The 21248-nt window shown below is 34.7% G+C and overlaps 1 protein-coding gene across 1 annotated transcript in view; it reads left to right on the top strand.

Moving 5' to 3' along the window:
- The first annotated feature begins 228 nt into the window (after positions 1–228).
- The window catches only part of LOC145662172 (trypsin-2-like), an 80590-nt gene continuing 59570 nt past the window's right edge, over positions 229–21248 (top strand). The window contains exons 1-2 of the mRNA XM_081727505.1: positions 229–457; positions 2463–2694. Coding sequence (XP_081583631.1) covers positions 416–457; positions 2463–2694 — 274 coding nt within the window. The 5' untranslated portion in view covers positions 229–415. The remainder of the gene's footprint in view (positions 458–2462; positions 2695–21248) is intronic.

Below are 21248 nucleotides of genomic sequence, written 5' to 3'. Positions count from 1 at the left end.
AAAGACTTTTGTTTTTATGAAACCACAAAATATTTATCTTTTGTTTGAGATATATATAAGCATGTGTTTTCAATATAAAGGAATAAGAACAGAAATAAACTTTTCTTCTCTGTATTTATTCAGATGTGTTGCCAAGATACATCAACAAGTACGGTTTTCCACGATGGATTCTTGTATTTATATGTGCTGCAAACAATCATATTGGAACATTTGCATAGAATCTTTCAAGTTTACTTTGGATGTTTATACTAATAATTCCTTGAATCTGAATTGAATTGTGTTTGAAGTCATCGAATCAAATCAATAGAAAACTACTGCTGGTTTCATTTTGTTGTATATAAATTGATTATAAATTGTTCAGGTTTTCTCCCCTAAGTGTATGTAACAGTACAATACTTCACCACTAGGAATTAAAATGAAGATTTTACTCACTATGTTTATATTTTTCTTATTGCAGGTAATAATTTATACTGCTTTATTTTTTTATAACAATTTTAATCTATGTAAAATATTGATACTAACGAAAATAATGTAGTTGGAATTTGTATTTTAAATTATTAAATTCAACGTTTTAAAATGCAAATGAATATAATATAGGATAATATTTTTATAGTGCCTCCCATGGATCCCAACATATTCAAAGTTCGACTGCCAAAGGAGAGAAAATTCTTTGATATTGACAAGCATTCGGTGGCAATTAACTGGAGAAAGAAGGAAACCAGAATGAAGAAAACTAAACTAAAATATACAGAGTGCGACATTTAACTTAGTCATTTTGAATTGGCCAAACTGGTTCTGTAAGCTGCGAAAGGCTTAGCTGAAAGCGGTAATTGGTTTTCATGTAGCCTTGGATTCAGTGAACAAGATAATATTAATCTCAATGTGTAGTTGAGTATATTTTGTGTGCAACAGTTCACGTTAGGACAATCGATCGCATCCGTACATCAAAAGTTTTCTAGTATTTGTGATAGTCGTCTATGTCAAATTGTATGTTTGAGATAATTAATGTGTCAGTAGATCCGTTAGTAAAATGAGACTGGATTCTATGTCAGTGTGCGTTAGTACAGTGAGTCGGACCCATGTGTGATATAGCCCATACTAGCTTAAAAGTGTCCGATCACACGATAATATCGACCATAAGAAAACATTCTTGGAAATGACATTTAGTGGACCTTCAATTCAATGGATGTTAATGTAACATACTTTTAAATTTTAGGAGGTAACACGTTCATTAACAAGTATTTTGGGGATTTCCATTAAAATATTTTCGTTTGTTTCTATGTTTGAGACACGTCTTCCTAACCATGATTTCGTAGTTTTTAAGTATTTTTTATTTTTAGATACAACATATAGGATGTTTATGTGCAAGCAACATTGCCCTAACACAGTTAATCATGTACTGCTAGTGAGTAACGTTGTCTTTAATACAGTTATTTATGATTAGGAATATTTCTTACAAGACTAATCATTTAGGAGCAATTTCATTGAAATATTTTCCTACAGACTAAAAAAGAACCATAAATAAAACAAGTTTTGCAGAAATCGAGAAATAAAGCTTGTGGAATACTGAGTTTGACCTGTCCATTGTTGTCAAAGATTACAACTATCTAAAGAAGTGATCCTCAAATTACTTCTACGAATATAATATGACAGCAATAATGCCAACATTGCTTAATAATGCCAACATTGCTTAATAATGCCAACATAGCAGTGATATAACGTATTAGAATGATGTTGCTTAGATACAACATGACCAAATGAAGGGTTCTCAAGTTTTAGCTCATGCCCTTAAAACTGAAATTATCAGATTTCGAACGTTACACATCACACTGAACATTGCGTCATGGGAAATGTACCTGGAAAATGATAACGTATCGACTATCAGATAGGACATCTACATATGTGATATTCAAAAAGTGGTGTGTTTTCTGAATTCGAGAAACGGAATTCCTTCAGCGTGTTTATTGTATTGTACAGTTAATGTGTTACCCTACTTTCAATATGAGAAATGCTGCACGGTGTAAAGAGTCAGCAATAGTAACTTTATACTGATGTCAAATCACCTAAATAAAAGCCGTCCGTGGCTATTGTTGGGCTATAATTTAACAAAGGTTTTGCCTAATATGCTTATCTATGATTTGTGTGGTCTCCTAATACGAAGTAAAAGATTGCAGCATTAGTTTTATATAGAAGAATAAAGTTCTTTTTAAAGCTATGATATTGAAAGTATCAGTATTCTTCAATATCAGAGTTGAAGGTATCACTATAAAGTAAAAGAAATCAGTAGTTGACAATATTAGTAAAGAAATAAATTGTTTTGTTACTAAGTGAAGGGCAAATTGTAACAGATACTCATAACTTGGTTTCAATAAATTGCATAACTTTTAAAAATGATGATCGTTATATTGAATCTGATTTTCGAAGTTATTATTAAAAGAGAAAATATATGTTGCTTATTGTAGGCAGTTTCCCCAAAGAAAGAAGAAAAGAAAACCACTACAAAGAAAAACTTACCTATCTCCAGCACTCCAAAGAAAGAAGCAAAAGAAACTACTACAAAGAAAAGCTCAACTAACCCCAGTACCCCAAAGAAAGATGTAAAAGAAACCACTACAAAGAAAAGTACAACTAACCCCACTATACCAAAGAAAGAAGAAAAACAAACTACTACGATGAAGAGTTGGACTGAGTTCAGTAAGTACTATATTACAATCAGGTATAAGTTCGTAAAGTGGTCGTAGCTACCTCAATAGCTCCAAAAATGCTAGTTTCATTTCAGTGTTTGCCTCTCTTAATTTCATCTGTATATATTGTCTGTTCTAATACCCAAATTAATTGTTCCTCAGGCCTTGGAGAGTAATAACGTTGCCCATCCTCAAACTAATATCGTCCATCCCTTTGGGTCATCGAATAATAGATTACGAAGTAAAAGTAAAGTAAATTGAGAATTTAGCTCTCTTAAGTCATTTAGATCATTTCAGTACTTTTGAAAAAAATAATACAAGGTGGCACTAGAGTGTTGAAACCATGGGCGAATACAATAAGAGCTGCCTCGGCGCTTAGTCAAAATTAAACGCCATCGGTCTGAAATACTTATATGTAGAAATACGTATGTTGCACTAATAATTTTAACAATTTCGTACACTTATGAGATTGAATCGTTTAATAGACATTGGTTGCTTTCTTGTTCTCTCCGTTCATAGGCTTTATATTTTATAATATTCGTTTATTACTTAATACACTTAAGTTCATTACTGGGATAAGGGCTACAAGTTACTCACATGCATCAATACAACATTTGGTCGCGAATCACTCACATTAGAATTCAATCTCAAATTGCATTGTTGCAAACCTATTCACCAGTAGTATTCTAAAGAGCCTTTGGTCACATCCTGAAATATAAGATCTTATGCCATTAGTTCACGAAATTAAAAAATTAGATTCACAGACATGCAAATGTTTAGAAAGTTGATTGTAATTTTTACACTGCACGTGACAGCTTAGATACTATTGCAATCTTTCAAGCCTTAAGGTAATATACTTATTTGTTTTTATCTTTATAAAGCATTTTGAATAAGCATCACCATAAAAGAACAGCGTTGATTTCGTATCGCTAGAAATAATAATTGTTACTACAAAATATCATTAAATTCTAATTACGGTAACAAATGGCGGGTGTGTGTGTAAAGTGTGCTAAGTCAAAAATTAGTGTTCCAGAGAAACTGCATTTGAAAGTTTAGATGTAAATCCAAAACCCGGTTTGGGAAAATGATTAGCTGTTGTAGCTCTTCATGTTAATAAGAGTGCCTTTTCGAATTTATATCTGAAACCCAAAACCGGATTTTGGAATTATTTCTGAATTTTCAAATGCGGTTTCTCTAAAACACCAACTTTTGACTTAACGCCTTCTATACACCCACCCGCCAATTTATACGAAGATATGGAGAATACTTATATAATAATTCTATAAAGTTGTACAGGTATGTTAATAGCATGCTTAGTGCACAAAGCAATCAATCCAACTTTTTGCTCGTATTGAACATATTTAATCTTTAGAATCAATATTTGATGCTCCTTTCACAGCTAGATATTGTAAATTACTCTTACAGTATAAAAAAATAAACTTTTCCTTGCACTTAAACCCACTGTACGGACTTTATGCATCGTTTTCTTGCAACTTTAGTAGCAGAACTTGGTTTTCTTCTGTTCTAAACGCTCTAATTCAAAGCGAGGAACGCTAACTAGTGATTATGTTCGTGATCATCGTTGTTTGTATTAGTCATACGATGGTTAACGTTTCGAGTTATAGATACATTTTTTAAAACATTCTCATTTTAACAAAGACCGAGAAAAGAGCTGGAAACATATGTGCTAATCAAGAGGACGTACAGTTGTGTTTGAGTTTTGTAAAATAAATTTTGATACACTATGAATTTTATATTTAAAAGGAAAAGTTTTAGCTTTTATATGTAATATTGCGTCAGCTCAATAAGTACGGTGTATCACTGTAAGGATATATTCATTAGACTTTGAGAAAGACATATACCAATAGGTACTACTATGAGCAAAATAAATGACGCGTCTCTTTATTCTGAAGTTTTTTTTCAAAATATCTCTAATTTCTATATATGTTCGAAATTTCGGAAGGTTTGCCCAGCAGGAAAGGTAAATAACAAACCCGTTTTTAATATTTGTGTTAGATTTTAACTTTAAATAAATTAGAAGCAAATTATTACCAACTCTGCTAAGTGGGAAATTTTCAAGGACGCGAGGGAATTCTGCAGTTCAACACAAAGCAGCGACGTCTATGTCATTGAGAGAAATGTCTATTAAATCTTCAAACAAAAATTTTAACGAAACATTATATTACTATGTCTTATTATGTGCATTATCTGCGAACTCAAAATATAGGAATCTATGTAAGAATTAACGAACAGATAGAGATAACAGTTGAAATTACCTATCGAAAAGGACGAATTGGTAGCACGATCATAATGAAAATTGTGTTTACCGTAGAGCTGGTTCATTTCACGTAAGAAAGTGAATAGCTCAATTAGTTAAAGCAGAGTCTATATGCTGGAGGTAGTTGGTTAGAGCCCCATAGAAGTACAATTTTCATTTTTGTTACTATGGTTATTTTACTTTTTTATTTGGAAAAGGATCAAATTGTAACATATGTGTAAAACTCATAACGATACAAAAAAAATTGTCGTTGTCGCACTTGCATTAGTGTCCCTAATTTTGTTTGCGAACAGTTTGTAATTATTTCCCCTGTGCTCACTGCTCACTACATACTCACTGGTACATAACGAATGTTTTCCAGTAAATACTAATTCTAATTTGGTGAATTTTTATAAAGTTTCACAATGTTTACCACTAGATAATCTTCTATCTACTTTTTTGGACATTTTGATAACAGATTTTCCTATTAAATGTTTAATTTTCGCTAGATGTTTAATTAAGGGAAAGTTTTACAATGTATTCCTTTTGAATTGAACTTGTTTTGAATTTACCGCATGAGGTAAGTAGTCCGAATGAGGAGAACTCAAGTAACTGATATTCTACGTAAAAGCAACCTATTGTAAAATGATGATGCTTCTTACCTTGAGCACATAGTCTTTACGTTAGAGAGTCAGACAGAAAAATCCTGTTTTTTCCTCCCCTATGACCACTCATCTTAAACCTCTACATGTAATGATTCCTGTCACATAATTTTGGCTATCCAAAGACATTCATATTTAATAATATTTATATTATTATTATTATTATTATTATTATTAATATTATTATTCCTGAATATGCCACGCTTACATAATGTAGTAACCTTAGACATCTTAGTTTAAAGTGCTTTCTTTAGTAATAATTTGAGCAACCACGTAACAAAATTTAAAATGTAGGAGGGGGCACGACGTTTAATTTGCCCCTCTCTTTTCAGCACCCTCCCAATAGAAACTATATAATTTCTGATAAGCAGGGCAGACAAAATTAATAAGAAATATATTTAGAGCATCCTTTCATCCTTCGTGAATGGAATATCACGTAACATTTTTTATTCTACCGAAGATGACCCTAGGCGGTTATGGTTAAGTAACAAAAGAAATACCTATAATATTTATAGCACTCCTTGACTGTAATATTACCTCTTTTTTTATTTGTTCGAGGGCCCCCTACACTACCAAGGAGACAAAAAGAATAAGAAAAGTTTCTAGAGATTACAAAACATTTCATTTTTTGTCAGAGGCAAGGCTGTGTATACACAGCATTGCTTTCGTTAAGAAGTGTTTCATCCTTGAGTCGCTTATAAAATTAGGCAGAGTAAACTTTACGCTCCTTCGGAGTCCCCGATATCTTATACCAGAATTTAAGGAAGGACGCAGAGCCCCCTTAACTCCCGTCTTGTAACGCCACTAAAATTAAATCTAGCGGATCGTAAATAATAGTAACGAAAGTTAACAGGGTCTGCAGGAGTTGACTTGGGCATTTTCAACATATTTCCAGTGTTTCAAGTATGAGAAGCAACCTGTTTATAAAAGGAATGACTACTAAAACGATGCTGTTTTTCCAATTCAAACATTATTATCATAATGATAACACTTTAATATAAACTACTTTACAGTCGCTTCAATTAAATTAATTTTAATGTATTGCATTATCACATCAATAAGAATACTTATCACATCAATAATAATAATAATAATAATAATAATAATAATAATAATAATAATAATAATAATAATAATAATAACCTATAATCAGTTTTCCTCTCAATATAAATTTCTAAATAATATTAGTGGTAAAAAAAATGTTGAAAGTGTATAGAGAAACTTTTAGTATCTGAATGTAACAATGATACGTATGGGGACAATGTGTTGAGGTATTTAATACTGCTATATTAAAGCCTGAGAATGTAATGATTACATTCTGTACTAAATTAGAAGTAAACATTTTAAATAAAACAAAATATCCTTTGTTTTATAATTATGTCGAAACTATCTTCAGTAGTACAAGGATGAATTCAAGTGATATAGTAAACAATAACGCCAATTATTAAACTGGAAAATATCACTGTCTTGGTTCTGTATTTCATGTTAACAAGGAAAATTTCAGATCTCTCCTTGTTGCCTATTCACAAGTGTATCACAAGGCTTTATGAACTTCTGGTTTAAAAGAGACAGATACAGAAAAGCACAGGTTTACTTATTTGATCTCTAGTACCGTCACCTGTCAAATTTCAACCGGACATGTCGTACAGCATTTGGGTATTGTTACCTAAAGGAACAAGAGAATAGAGTGCTGTAGAATCTCTAGCCTGAGTAATTAAGATTATTTTTAACTGAAAATATATATTAGTTTATGAATAACATATTTAATTGCTTTTATTTGGAAGGAATGTATTAGACCTAAAAGTGCGAACAAAATATATTTTATATATTTTAAATTAATGAAAACTGAAACGTGTGCCTTTTCATCTTTTTTATTATGTAAATAAATGTAGAAAAGATAATGTGTGCATGATGTTAATATAGATCTATGGTCTGAGATCAAAATGCTTGCTTGAATAACTGTTTTTAATTTCGTAAACCTTTTAGTAAAGTAAGAAATGGAAATGTCATGAAAGTTAGGGGAATAATTTTGCATACTTAGATGTGATAAAAATTATTTTAAAAATGCTGAAGAATGAAATAAATGGTGCAGGATGCTTGATATGACATTGTCAATGTTTTTTACTTTCATGAGGAATGGCCAACACCTCGACCATGGTCTACTACTAGGACGTAAATCCTAACAGGGAGACCGCGGTGCACTGTGTTATGCTGTCTAATCCAATCAAGCACACCCATTTCGGTGGACAAATTGCTAATTTCTGATATATTAACATTTTTGATCACATAAAACAAAACAATTATGTTTGTTTTAAATATTCTTCAATTTTATGATATTGCCCTTTATTATTTACTTTTCATTAGGTCCTCGTTATTAATTTATATCAGTGATTCTCAACCTATATCCTATAATGATCCCTCTTTATAACATCCTGTTGGCAGTGACTGTTATATCTAAATTTCTGTCCTTAAGAAGCGTTTATGTGGTGGTTTTAATCTACCTATTGAAAAGCGATGACGATATTAGTTACAAGAGGCAATTTAGACCTTTTTGTTTTAAATTGCACACATTACGGAGAAATGCTAACGAGCATAGGGACATTTTGGTTTCACAAGCCACGTTTACGTTCGGTGGCCAACAGTCTTAACTAACAAGTAAGAGTTTTCGAATCTTTTCCTTTTTTCCAGTAGGAAAATGCTGGACAAGCACTATTAATATAGATTCTGAGCGTTTTTTGCTTCCTCTTCCTTTTCCATTGTTATTTGGTTTGATTTCAGTGTAGCGTTCCGTTCAGCAGCGAGACTATATGAGACGTGCACCTATAGCTTAATGTGTAATCGGAATCACATGAGCTTCCGGCAGGAATTGAACCCGGTATCCCTTTTCCATTGTTATTGATACCACTACTGTTCACTCATTGCCAAATATTAGAATGCAATTCGGATATACATGTTTTATCAGCAACTCTTTAGTAAATAAAAATAAACAAAACTCTCCTTACTAAATTACAATGAAACAACGACGAGAGTGTAAGTGAGGAATTATATCGACTTTGCAATTAAGATTTCACTTCACTCGTAACTGTAGTTCCTATATGTTGTCTTCCTTAATATTTATTATGAGTTCACTTCCCTAGACTTAGTTTTAGAATATACTTGTATAACATGTCACTAAATTACGAAAGGTTTCTCAGTCTGTATGACAGTGTGAAGGTATTACTTCATAGCGTACTCCCTTGGTCTAGTTGCTAGCGCGTGGGACTTTTGAACGAAAGGTCGCAGGTTTGATTCCCACTGGGTGAGTGTTATGATCAATTTTTTGTTAAATTTAATATTTTTACATGTGGCGCTTCTTGTTAGAAGTTGCAATTTCTATTTCTATTGTTTTGGAATTTATTAATGTAGCGCCCAAAAGGGCTGTTTTATGTGAACTCGTCTCTAAATTAATAAGACGTCCAATGGCCATCTGCATCAATAATCGCTTGTATTCTTCGCGGCATCCCATCAATGAGACGACGGAGGCTTTGCGCAACCTCCTCCCATGCGTCTTCTACTAAGTTCCAGAGAGCAGCTTGTGTCGAGGGTGGCGGATTAGGAAAGCGTTCCTTAATCACTCTTTTCACCCCAGGCCACACATTTTCGATCGGGTTCATGTCAGCCCCACGTGGAGGCCAATCAAGAACATCTAGATCAGCCTGTTCTGCTAGCCAATTCTCAACTAGCCGACATGTGTGGACGGGAGATCTGTCGTGCTGAAAGTTGACTACCCCATCCGGATAAAGTTCTCTAACAGATGGCACCATGACATTCTGAAGATTGTGCAAATACTGCGCACCCGTTAAACGTCCCTCTATTCGATGGAGTACTCCTAGGCCATTTGGTGTTAAGAATCCCCAGGCCGACAACGACAGACGACCACACTGTCGTCTGTGATGGATGCATCGTTGTTTATACCTGGTTCCACGCGGACGATACACAACGCCTGGTCCTGAATTTTCAGAGACGAACAAGCACTCGTCGGTGAAAACAACATCTTTCCAGTTGCGATGCCTGTTCGTTTCTGGAAATTCAAGTCGCAGTCGAATATGATCTTTACAACGAGATACTTTGTATCGTTTAATAATTATTTGTACCTTGGGCAGAAAGTGCTCATACTCAAGCAATATACTTGATATAATGTTAATTTAAAATAACAGAAGAAGAATATTTTTAATATATGTGAAGAAATATGCATTATTGTATAATCCGTGGCTATGTAGTTGTTTATAGATACTGAATCAACATGTATGTTTGCAAGACAGTTTGAGTGAAAATACGTTAAAAGAGTATCAACTAATATACCATTTAATACCGATCATCGACTTGTAATTTCGATAGAAAAGGTGAGAATAATAGTGTATATAATTATTGAAGATATTTTTATGTGTAAACAATTATTACCACTCAAGATTTACTTATATCGTTAGCCGAACCAGGTTGACGACTACCTTTGGTGAGTCGTTGTAAAAATTTTGGTTTACCTCACCCGGGACTCTTGTAAATTCATATCCCGAACTAAAGTAAGGGTGAATTTACTTCTGTAATAAGGTTAATGACTACAAACTTGACAAGACTTAGAAGTGGTAGAATAATCACGAGAAAAATGAACGGTGAGACAATGGAGAAAGGAACCAATGATAGTGATAACGGTGAACGAAGTGCAGCACCAGGAATGACATTAGAAGACCGAATTTTATTAGTCTTACAGCGGCAAGAACAAAGCCGAAAAGACGATATGGAAGCCATGAAGCAGGAATTAAAACAGACGATAGAGCAGAAGTCCGATTAATCCAACAGACAATATGAAGAATTAAAACAGACGATGGAGCAGAAGTCCGAGGAATCCAACAGACGATTGGAGCAGAAGTCAGAAGAGACGAAACAATTTATTATTCAGGCAATGAATGACATCACCTCGCAGTTTGATGAAAAGTTAAAAACAATATCTGAGGATTGCCAGGATAATCAAAACCATCTAATCCAAGAAGTCAGTGGTGTAAAAAGGGATTTGGAAGTAATAGAATCTTCTATACGGCAACAAAATATTCAGGTCACGGATAATTCTACCAAAATACGTGCGAATACTCAGTTGATATCTGCATTACAAGAGGAAATCAGGATGCTACAGATTAAGGACAACGCATACCACAACAACATGGTTAATGATCATTTGGAGTTCCCTTGTTCACAGGAGATGACCTCGCGTTCACCCGTAGCAGATCAACGTGGACCTCACATTATCTCATCTTCAAGTAACCCATCCGATGAGGACATTATTTTGGAAGAAATTCATCCAAGGAATACAGATGGGCGTAAAAGAGATGGTGGAACTACACATCATGCAGTAGGTAGGAATTGTCACTCAACACGAACACGGAAAGGTGAAAGAAAGGTAAAGTTAAGTGTAAAGATGAGTGAAATACGTGCTATGAGTAAGTTCAGTGGTAAATGTAACGAAAATGCTACCTCTTTCCTAGAAAAATTTCAGGATGAGTGCAATATAATGTGTATAGATAAATCGCAATATATGAAACTAATCCCTCATTTATTACTCCCACCATGTTCTTTATGGTTTAAAGCAGTACGAGATCACGTCAATACATATGATGAATTTAAAGCTGCGCTGATTGCAAATTACGAAAATGACTTTTTGCTTGCAAATAGAGATGCCACGATTAGAAACCAACATTTCAATCCTCGTTTGCACAAATCTGTTGTCGAGTTTGTTGTAAATACATACAACGAATTAAAAGTTGTAAATCCATTGCAATCGGAATCTAGAATCATAGCCTCAATTCGAAATTTGCTACCGTTTAAGTTACAACAGATCCTGTTTTCTACCCAGTGTATGAGTTTTAACCATTTATTAATGCTTGTTCAATGTTATGAAACTCAATACCATGCTCTGAATCAACAAGCAGGAATAGGCAAAAGTAAAAATAATTCAGATCATTTTGTACCTGTTCGGAATCTAAATATCCGTAGTGTGAACGATACGGAACACAATCTAAACCGAGTAAATTCAAGCAATCAGAACGATCAAAATAGGCAAAGCTATGTTGGGAATCAACCTAATCTAACCAATCGTGACAATAATTATGTCGGATCACTCAACCGAAGTAGACATAAAAACAATCGAAATACATGGCGAAATTCTAGAAATGCTACAAATTCTATGTATAGACATAATCGTTGTTCAAGAGATGGCACTTCGTATCAAAATCAAAATCATGACGCAATTCATGTACAAAATAATGCGGAAACTAATCACGATTGTGCAGTACAATGTACTTTATTAGAATCATATGCAAGTACGAATGTAAACTGACTGCAGTTGATGAAGTAAGAGTTAAACCCATATCAGCTACTGATTCTTATGAATATGTTTGTGTAAAAATAGATTTATTTTCTTCCTTTTGTTCGTCCGAACATAGGTTACGTTTAATTTTTGATTTTTACTCAATTTAATTTTCTTTAATTCTCATTAACCAATGATAATTTTCAAATGATTTTAATTTTCTCTTGTTAATGTGAAGAATTATAATTCGATTTATAATTGATTAAAGGCAAAGGTTATTTATATTATATGGATTTGTGTTGAGAATTTGTTGTCAAAGATTATGTTAAGAATAAGGTTCATTCTATTAAGCTATTTATTCGACGACTGTCTTTATGCGCTACTTTATATATTACCCAAATAAGATTCTTCTATATTCTGATGCCTTATGGATACAATGTATATTTTAAAACATCATCTAACGTAGTTATCATATAATGCGCCCTGGAAAGATCAAATATTATTTTTCTTAACATCACCGTTTTAATAATGATTGAAAATGCTAATCATTGTGATTTATGTTTTTAAAATGTAATTTGCCTCTTACGATTTTGACTTCGCACCCTTCAGTAATTATATTATTAAGCGACGACGTTTTTGTAATATAAGATAAATGATAATGGAATAAAAGATTTATTATAAATGTATTTATATATATGAAGCTTGATGAAGATATATATATATACGAGGGGCGATCAAAATGTAAAGGACATAAGTAATGTAACATCATTATTGTAAACGGACCAGTGGTTCTTAAATATAAAAGCCAAGCTCGCTTGTAACTTTTATATTCAGTCCCATCGTCGGGCGACATTTTTATACAACGAGATACTTTGTATCGTTTAATAATTATTTGTACCTTGGGCAGAAAGTGCTCATACTCAAGCAATATACTTGATATAATGTTAATTTAAAATAACAGAAGAAGAATATTTTTAATATATGTGAAGAAATATGCATTATTGTATAATCCGTGGCTATGTAGTTGTTTATAGATACTGAATCAACATGTATGTTTGCAAGACAGTTTGAGTTAAAATACGTTAAAAGAGTATCAACTAATATACCATTTAATACCGATCATCGACTTGTAATTTCGATAGAAAAGGTGAGAATAATAGTGTATATAATTATTGAAGATATTTTTATGTGTAAACAATTATTACCACTCAAGATTTACTTATATCATTAGCCGAACCAGGTTGACGACTACCTTTGGTGAGTCGTATCTTCCGAGAGGACTTCCTTTTGAACCGCACGACAAGCGAAAAGGCCAGCTTCCCTAAGCCGTCTTCTAGCAGTGAACCTAGAAGCTGGGAAATTTGCTATTCACATCAGCTGTCGAGAGGTCGTGTAAGGTTGTTGCTGTGCAACATCAAAGGGCTGATGGTCTTGCTCTTCTGTTTTCACACGTTTCCTCTACCAGCTTCCCCAGTTTCTCGAAACTTTAAACGAAATAACGACGTATGTGTTAACTACACCAGGTCCATATTACTCTGATGTTTACTTTGGTTACCTCATTTATTCTGCTCACGACATTCCTCATATAAATAAATGAAACTATTTTGCAAACTTTTTAACTACCTAGTATATTTCCTTAAGTGTATAATGTTTGTCCGACTATCGCAAATGTATATTTGATTCTTTACTGTTTGTTTTTTTCTCATGCACGTCCTATCTTGAGTTACTCTATCTCTGTATAATTGATTTCCAAATAAAGAGCTTTGAAAAGGTTAGTGAGAGCAGCGAGTCTGTAAGCAGGAGGTAGTGGGAAGTGGGTTCGAGTCCTGTAAAAGTGAGATGTTCATTTTTATTTGTTCACTAGTAAATAACAAATGCTTTCCAGTAAATTGTAATTCTAATTTAGAAAATTTTATAATAGTTTTCACAGCGCTAACCATTAAATTGTCCTCAATCTATTTGTTTAGACAGTTGGGTAACAGATTTCCCTATTAAATAGATATTTATCTCTGTTTTGTCATTCTGGGGGGACTGTCCCCCCAATAATTCGATTTCAAATGTGTGTTTCTTAAAGTGATGATTTGTGTCCGATGGCCACAAAGGAAAGTGAGATGAAATTGATGTCCTCTCAGAATAAGCCTCACCTCTGCCCGCCTCCCAATGTTAGAGACAACTCTGCTCCCTGATCCTCCACTGGATTGTTTTTCAACTTCACAAATATTTTGGCCATCGTTTAACAAAAAGAAAAGAAAGAAAAGAAAGAAAAAGAAAAGAAAAAAAAGAAACTTTCTTACTTGTTCCCTCCAATGTTGAAGACAGATTTGCGCCGCTGGCTTGTCTGAGTCAAATGTATTATTTATGTTCACACCTTAGAAACAGTTCCATTCATTGGCTGTTGTTTACACCAAAGACTGTTTTCATGGACTTATGCTCAAGACGTCGCTTCCAACGATGTATTTCGTTTTAACCTACGCATTCTATCACTTTCGATACTTTTACTGATTTATGTGTATCTATGAATATACTATTTCACAAGTCGTAGCCAATTGCAGCATTATAGAGGAAAAGAAAACGGGGACTTGAATCTACGTCCTTTAGATTACAAGCATAATGCCTTAAATGCTTGCGCTATTTTGTTGGTCTACCAACAGTTCGCATAAACCGTGAAGTATCGAAAATAATCTTCCTTTTTCTTTGTCTAGGCAAAGCGTTTTATAATGTATAATTTACTGTAGTTTCCGTTATCTCGTCGAGTAAACGTGTAGTGCATCCATAGATGCTTTCGTGTTTTAGTTAGTGTTTCTTTCTTTTCTATTTTTATTTCCTTTCTCTATCCAAATACATTTCAACTGCCTTTTTTTTAAAAAAAAAGAAGAATGGGGATTGTTCATCGCCACAGAGCAAACCTTTAGTGAAACGTATTCTACCTAAAAGCAACTAATTTTGGAATGATTATGCTTAACTTCTCATAATGATATGTTTTATATATAATCGTTTTCTGTGAAAAGGGCGTATGTGTCCAAAATTCGATATTTTTCTTGTAGGTTAACAATAACTTATAGTTCAATACATTCTAACAAGCTAATAAATTTTCAATGCCAATATGCACCCTTTACATATACTTTTCTTTTTATCATAAGCCAAACCAAATCGTGAGAAATCAGTTTTTTGTCATTTAACCCCTTCAGTGCGTAATTTTCAGATTCGAACCGCTGGAAAAAGTGTTAAGTTTTTTGTCATTATCACTAAAAGCGCCATCATCACTTTCCTCCGACTCCAATTCTGTTGACTCTAAATCTATTTCAAAATCTCTTACATCAGAATCCCTAATTAATAACTCTTCCTCGATGTCAGCATCGCTGAAAAATCGTTTTGACGCCATTCCTGTGCTACCTGCTCTCAAACAAAACATAGAATGAAAACTTTATTTGAGGAGGCACAAACTCTATTTTAATTTCTTTCTTTTTCCTCTTCTTTTAATTAAGCAACAATTGAAACCAGCTGAGCGCAAACTCGCTAAATATTGTCTCGCTACTCTATATATCGCGGGATAACAGTACTCATACTATGGGCAAGTATATTCGCCATACGTAAGACAAAACAGCCAAAGCAAAATGAAAGCGTATATATACGCCATCCGCACAGCAGGTGCGTTTTGAAGACACGAGTTAACTCGCCACCCACACTGAAGGGGTTAACGAAACTTTTGTTTATTGCACATACGTCCTTTTAACAGAAAACGATTCAACAGAATATAGCTTCCTTTACCCTTTTGTCGATTTCTATGAAAGGAAAAGATGTCGTATGAGAAAACCCCATGCCGTGAGCGTCGGTGGATCACCGATAGGCAATTAGCGACATGTCGCCAAAAATTGGCGGCTCCGTAGCGACGATCGGCGGTGGCCCCACTTCCGTTTAAAAAATTATACCACCAGCAGCAAAGAAGCTACGGAACACCAACGAACCACAAAATTATTCCCCGAAAATACGTTAAATCGCCTATATTAGTAATTTGTTTGCATTAAAGTGAGTCTAAAAACATTTTTGAAAAATTAAAAGAAATAGTGCCTCAAGCTGGGCGCAAACCACGAACTTTAGGATTACTAATTGCGTGTTGTTTCGAATTCGTCACTGTGGCGATGAAACCAACACACCTTGTAGAGTGATAAATCGTTGGTCTTTTTAATATTTATAATGAGAGTGCTCCTTTAATCGTGTATATTTGACGATAACTGTTTGGAATCAGATCAAATGCAATTGCCATGTAATTTTATAAGAAAATGGCAAGCGGCTATTTACTTTTTTCATAGTTTTGTCATATTAACGTGCTAGTGATCGGCGACAGTTGCCATCTAAATTCATACAATTATACGCACCCATCTCAAGATTTTTCACTTCATGATGTAAAGGTACGAGTTGATCTTGACCCCCGGAGCTCAACTATTGTTCTTATAATAACAATTCGTTAGGTAAAATAATATATAATAATAATCGCATGCACATGACTGGCGATAGTTCGTGTTGGTCCCTTCGCGATTCTCCGCGACAAATCGAAGGAGCGCGGAGCTAAATTAAGTCCTCGCTGTTACGCGGTGGTAACTTCAATACTCCCTACTCTAGATATCTGCTTCGACTGGACGAATCCCTGACCCTAACTAGCGGCAATCCTTCGACGCGTCGCTATATCGACGATCTTCTTTTACGGGCAAGTGGGCCACTAAGTGTTGGTGACGTTTACGGCATGAAGTAACTAACTATTTGAGTGTAAAATGCATCACTAGCAAAAATTCCCGGGTCACTCATGGGGTCCTTGTAATTTCCATATCGATCATGTAGAACTTAAGTTTGCCCAGCAGAGCCCAAATGGGTCCCCTTACAGACCCATGTCGATAAACAATATAACTCATATTTATTGATTTGTGCAGATTCTGCCTAATTGGAACGTAAATTACTACTTTCTTTCGGAATTTGAGTGTTAACGTAACTATAAGACGATTTAAGCCAATGTAGCAGTCGATATGGGGCAATGTCTTCCAATGTCGTTTTACCTAGCCTGTATCATTCTTAGTAGTTTGGCATCGCGCCATCTGTAATGGGACGACCTGTAAACCGTTCTAGGAGGATCAAGATCGATGTTGTAGTTTTCCATTTACCCATCAACGGCCCACCGACATGTGCTACTGGGGTGGTTTCGGCTTGTAGTTACATTATTAGCAGTTAAAATTGCTTTTCCCTTTGACATAGTCATTATTATTTCAACTTTATTCTTAGTCATCTAAAACAGTACTTTTCAAAGTGAGCAGTAAAGTATTACAGGGTGCGTTCGCATTTAAAAAGGATACACTGGAACAAAAAAGAGCAATTGGGAGCATTTGAGATTTCATGGCCTTTTAGACGTTTTCTCATTATTAGACGAAAGCAATTATGTATTTTAAAAAATATCTAAAGTTTAGATTTTTTAGTAACTCTAAGGTGAATTATCTCAAAAGGTTAATATCTACGGGAGAGAGAAGGACATTCCAATTTCCGTTTTTCTTTCCATCTTTTACACTTAGTATTACTATAACGTAATTACATCATTTGTACGACAGCAACATGTCACTCATTGACCGTTTGACGTTGAGAATGGACATAGATAGTACTGTTCATTGGATAATTCTAATGCTGATAAGAAAACATGGTTAACTTTGTAAATTTGCCAATATCATCATTACAATACGATAACCATTATGCGGTTAAGTCTACAGGATTAAGCTAACTAAAATGTAAGAAAACAGGAAAGAAACATTAACGTAATGTAATTCTCCACGATTAACTAACTAACTAGCTCTATGGCCTATGGAACCCGAAGTTTCAATGCCGCGTTCACAAAATATCTCCACTGACTTTTATCCTTATCCAACCGGATCCAGTTTCTACCCTGTATTCCTATTTCTGCAAGATCCATCTTAATGTTGTCTTCCCATCTACGCCTAGGTCTTCCTAATGGCCTTTTTTCCAATTGGGTTCCAGTTAAAATTTTGAAATCGTTCCTATTTTTTCCATTTGGCTACATGGCCTGCCCACCTGAGTCTCATAGCTGTAATGACCCTAACAATGTTAGGTGAGTTGTATAAACAGTGCAATTCTTCCACAAATTTACTACTAAACAAAATAAAGAATCAAACTACACATTTTCTACCTGTTGTTCTAACGAATCTTAGAAAATTAGTAATGTTGTTTTAATTTAAGGCGTAAAATTACACTATTTTAAAAAATAATACAAATATTAATCTTTAATACCAGACTGTAAAAATTTACATCGGGATCGGCAACGTTGACTTGAAAAGGAAGGGGAAAGAATTATATAATTAAATGCATGCGAAATGGGCTAAGCTGCGAGAGGGTGTCATCACCCAGATTACAACTTTTGTAGATCGTTGCTCTAGAGGAATTTTTTCCAGGATGGTTCGGTGTCGGGCTAATAACGACGAGTATGTTTATTTACGAGTATGTTAAAGAAATAGCAAACTTTCTGAACGGAATTTACTTAGGAAACATCAGATCCTCCTTATACTTAGCCACAGCCCATTCTGAAAAATTGCATTTGGCGTTCTGAGTGAAAGTTCTATGGGACTAATAGAAAAAATATATATCCTTGTTTCCACGCTGATGGTAAAATTTTTGAAACAGTTATTGAATTACATTCGAAGCATAGAGGTAAATAGCTCCCCAGCAACCATGTGACGTGGGGCCGCACAAGCTGCAAGGCCAAAAAATATATAGAAAGAAGGCAGGGGCTGACTAGGCCAAATTTTCGCCCGGGCAAAGTGACTTTTTGGCGCCCTTCCCCCTAGTAGTAGTCTATATTTTACGTTTTGTCATAGTATTTTTAATATTTTAAAATCATTTTTCAAAAAGACATTCATTACCTAGGAAAACTTCACAAAGGATATGGCCTGCTATCAACAATACCAACTCCACCCCCTCCCCCGCTTGTTCTAGTGGCTAGCATGCCTGCCTTCTGTGGTTTCGGGTCCAATTCCAGGTGGGTTATTGTTGAACGATAAAAGTTCGGATTCCACTATAATCAGTATCCACATCTCCTTTCGCCATTAAGGCATAACCGTGAAGCGCTAAACTCAAGCAAACAAACAAACAATACTCACTCCCCCTCCACTCTTTATTCTACATGCCATCTCTCCATTTGCCGATGCAGTCTGCTTAGTACTATAAAACTCTCTTCTTCCATGGTGAAATGGAAAAAGATTATGTAATTGCCACTACTTTACAAGAATGTAAACCAAAGAAGTCAGTACAAAACACATTATAAAATTTACTTTTTGAGGCTCGTTTTAGCGTCCCTCTGACTCTGGCGCCCCGGCCAGTCGCCAGTGTTGCCCGGCCCTTGGTCCACCCCTGAAAGTATGGACGCATAACTAATGGCTGCGGAGGAGAGATTAACATTCATGTTATGCCACTGGTTTGACGTGTTTGAAATGTTCAGTAACTGATCGGTTAGTGAAATAATTTCGACAGTTACTGATATTTAAAGTTTAGCTAAGACAACGTTACCTAAGCAAATACATTTGATATCGCGATGTCACAATTTGATTTTTCCTCTAGTTGTTCTGACCAACTGAGTGTCGATTTCTTACGCGAAAGAAGTCTGTTATATTAAAGTCTGTTATATTACGAGGCATTTTTTCATTATGATCGTGCTGTTAATTTATTCTTTTCATAGGCAGTTTCCACTGTTTGCTTTATGTATATAAATAAATGTATAGATTCATATATTAAGAGTCTTTGGGTAATGTGTGTAATAATTTCACGACAAATATACCTACTTAAATGTTTGCTATGATTGGCCCTGATTGTCTGTTCATATGGAGGTTGGGAAAAATGTCAAAACTGTTCGAAGTAATACGAACACGGCTTACGAACAGGGACTGAACTGAGTTATCCCTCAATTGACCTTGAGGGCAAATCACCAAAGGGTAGCTATAAACGAAAGTTCAGCTTGCATTTCTGTGGAGTTCTGTTCAGTGATTGGCTATTTGCCATTTCTTTTATAGGAGTAATATTTTACAAACCTAACCTTTCGATAAAGCGCAATGGCAGAGAACCAAAGGAAAGGAATTCTGGCCATTGTTAATGTGGGGTACCACCATGTGCAATAAAAATTTCGCCTCCTTGAAGTGATACTTTATCGAAAATAACTCGTTTTCCTTTATATATTCGAAGTTTCTGAGGGTTTCAAAATGAGAAAACGTTAAAGACAAACAAGAACGCATTTAGGGGTGGGTTCAGGTAGTCCGGACCCCCTCTGAAATCCCAACTTTTCTATAAATTTAACCTAATTTTGGGGGTTATTTTTTAAAATGTTATTAAAATTTATCCTAATATTGAAGTCAGACCCCCCAAACAGCTTTGGACCGCTCCCGAAATAAATTCCTGCATACGTGCCTGCTGTCAAGTATATTTTCAATATATTTGTTAAATAATAAAGTAAAATAACTAAATTAGGACCAAAAAGCTTCAACACGCTCTAACTTTTGTCCACTACAATATTGTTAGAAGGGATATTAATAGCGAAAACTCCTAGTCAATGCTGAATCTTGGAACATCACTCCGAACAGCAAGCTTATTTTCAAAATACACTCAGCCTTAGCCAAAAGGCATTGTAGGCGAGTTACGTTTGGCAACATCGCACGGAAACAAATGAATGTTCAATTGCATTCTAACCCGTTCCTCCTCCTCCTCCTCCACCTCCTACTACTACTACTTTTACTACTATTACTACTACTTTTGCTATGGATCTGTATAGTACAAAGGGGCTACCTCACTCGGCTACGAGAGCCAACAGCATCTGGCGTTTACTTTGTCCTATAATTTAGTCATGACTCGTGATGTCACCAACAGGAACACTATATAGAGATCATTATTTTTCCTACATTGCAGAGTTCTGAGATTTGACCATTGACCACTAGGATTGAAATTCTCATTTGGAATCAAAATTTTAATATGAAATCAAAAATTAAACTTTTACATCAATTTGATCTGACTGGTGTCCGGTTCACCCCACTATTATGTTTAGTTTAGTTAAGTGGTAATTTGTGAAAGCTTCACATCATCAAAAGAATCTTTCACTTCACCGCCCCCCCGTCAGGAGTCCGTGTCTGATCCGCTACTAGAATTAATAGGCACTTTTCATATTCTTTTTCTCACCCTTGGTTGTGTAGGGGCTCCCTCGAACAAATAAAGAACCGTAATATTACAATCAAGGGGCGCTATATATTAGGTATTTCTTTAGTTACCTACCCCTAACC

The sequence above is a fragment of the Thermobia domestica genome, chromosome 10 (genome assembly GCF_964235325.1).
Source record: "Thermobia domestica chromosome 10, izTheDome1.hap1.1, whole genome shotgun sequence".
In the NCBI taxonomy this organism is placed as follows: Eukaryota; Metazoa; Arthropoda; class Insecta; order Zygentoma; family Lepismatidae; genus Thermobia; species Thermobia domestica.
Note: the sequence above shows the minus strand (reverse complement) of the source record. Positions and strands in the feature narration are given on the sequence as shown.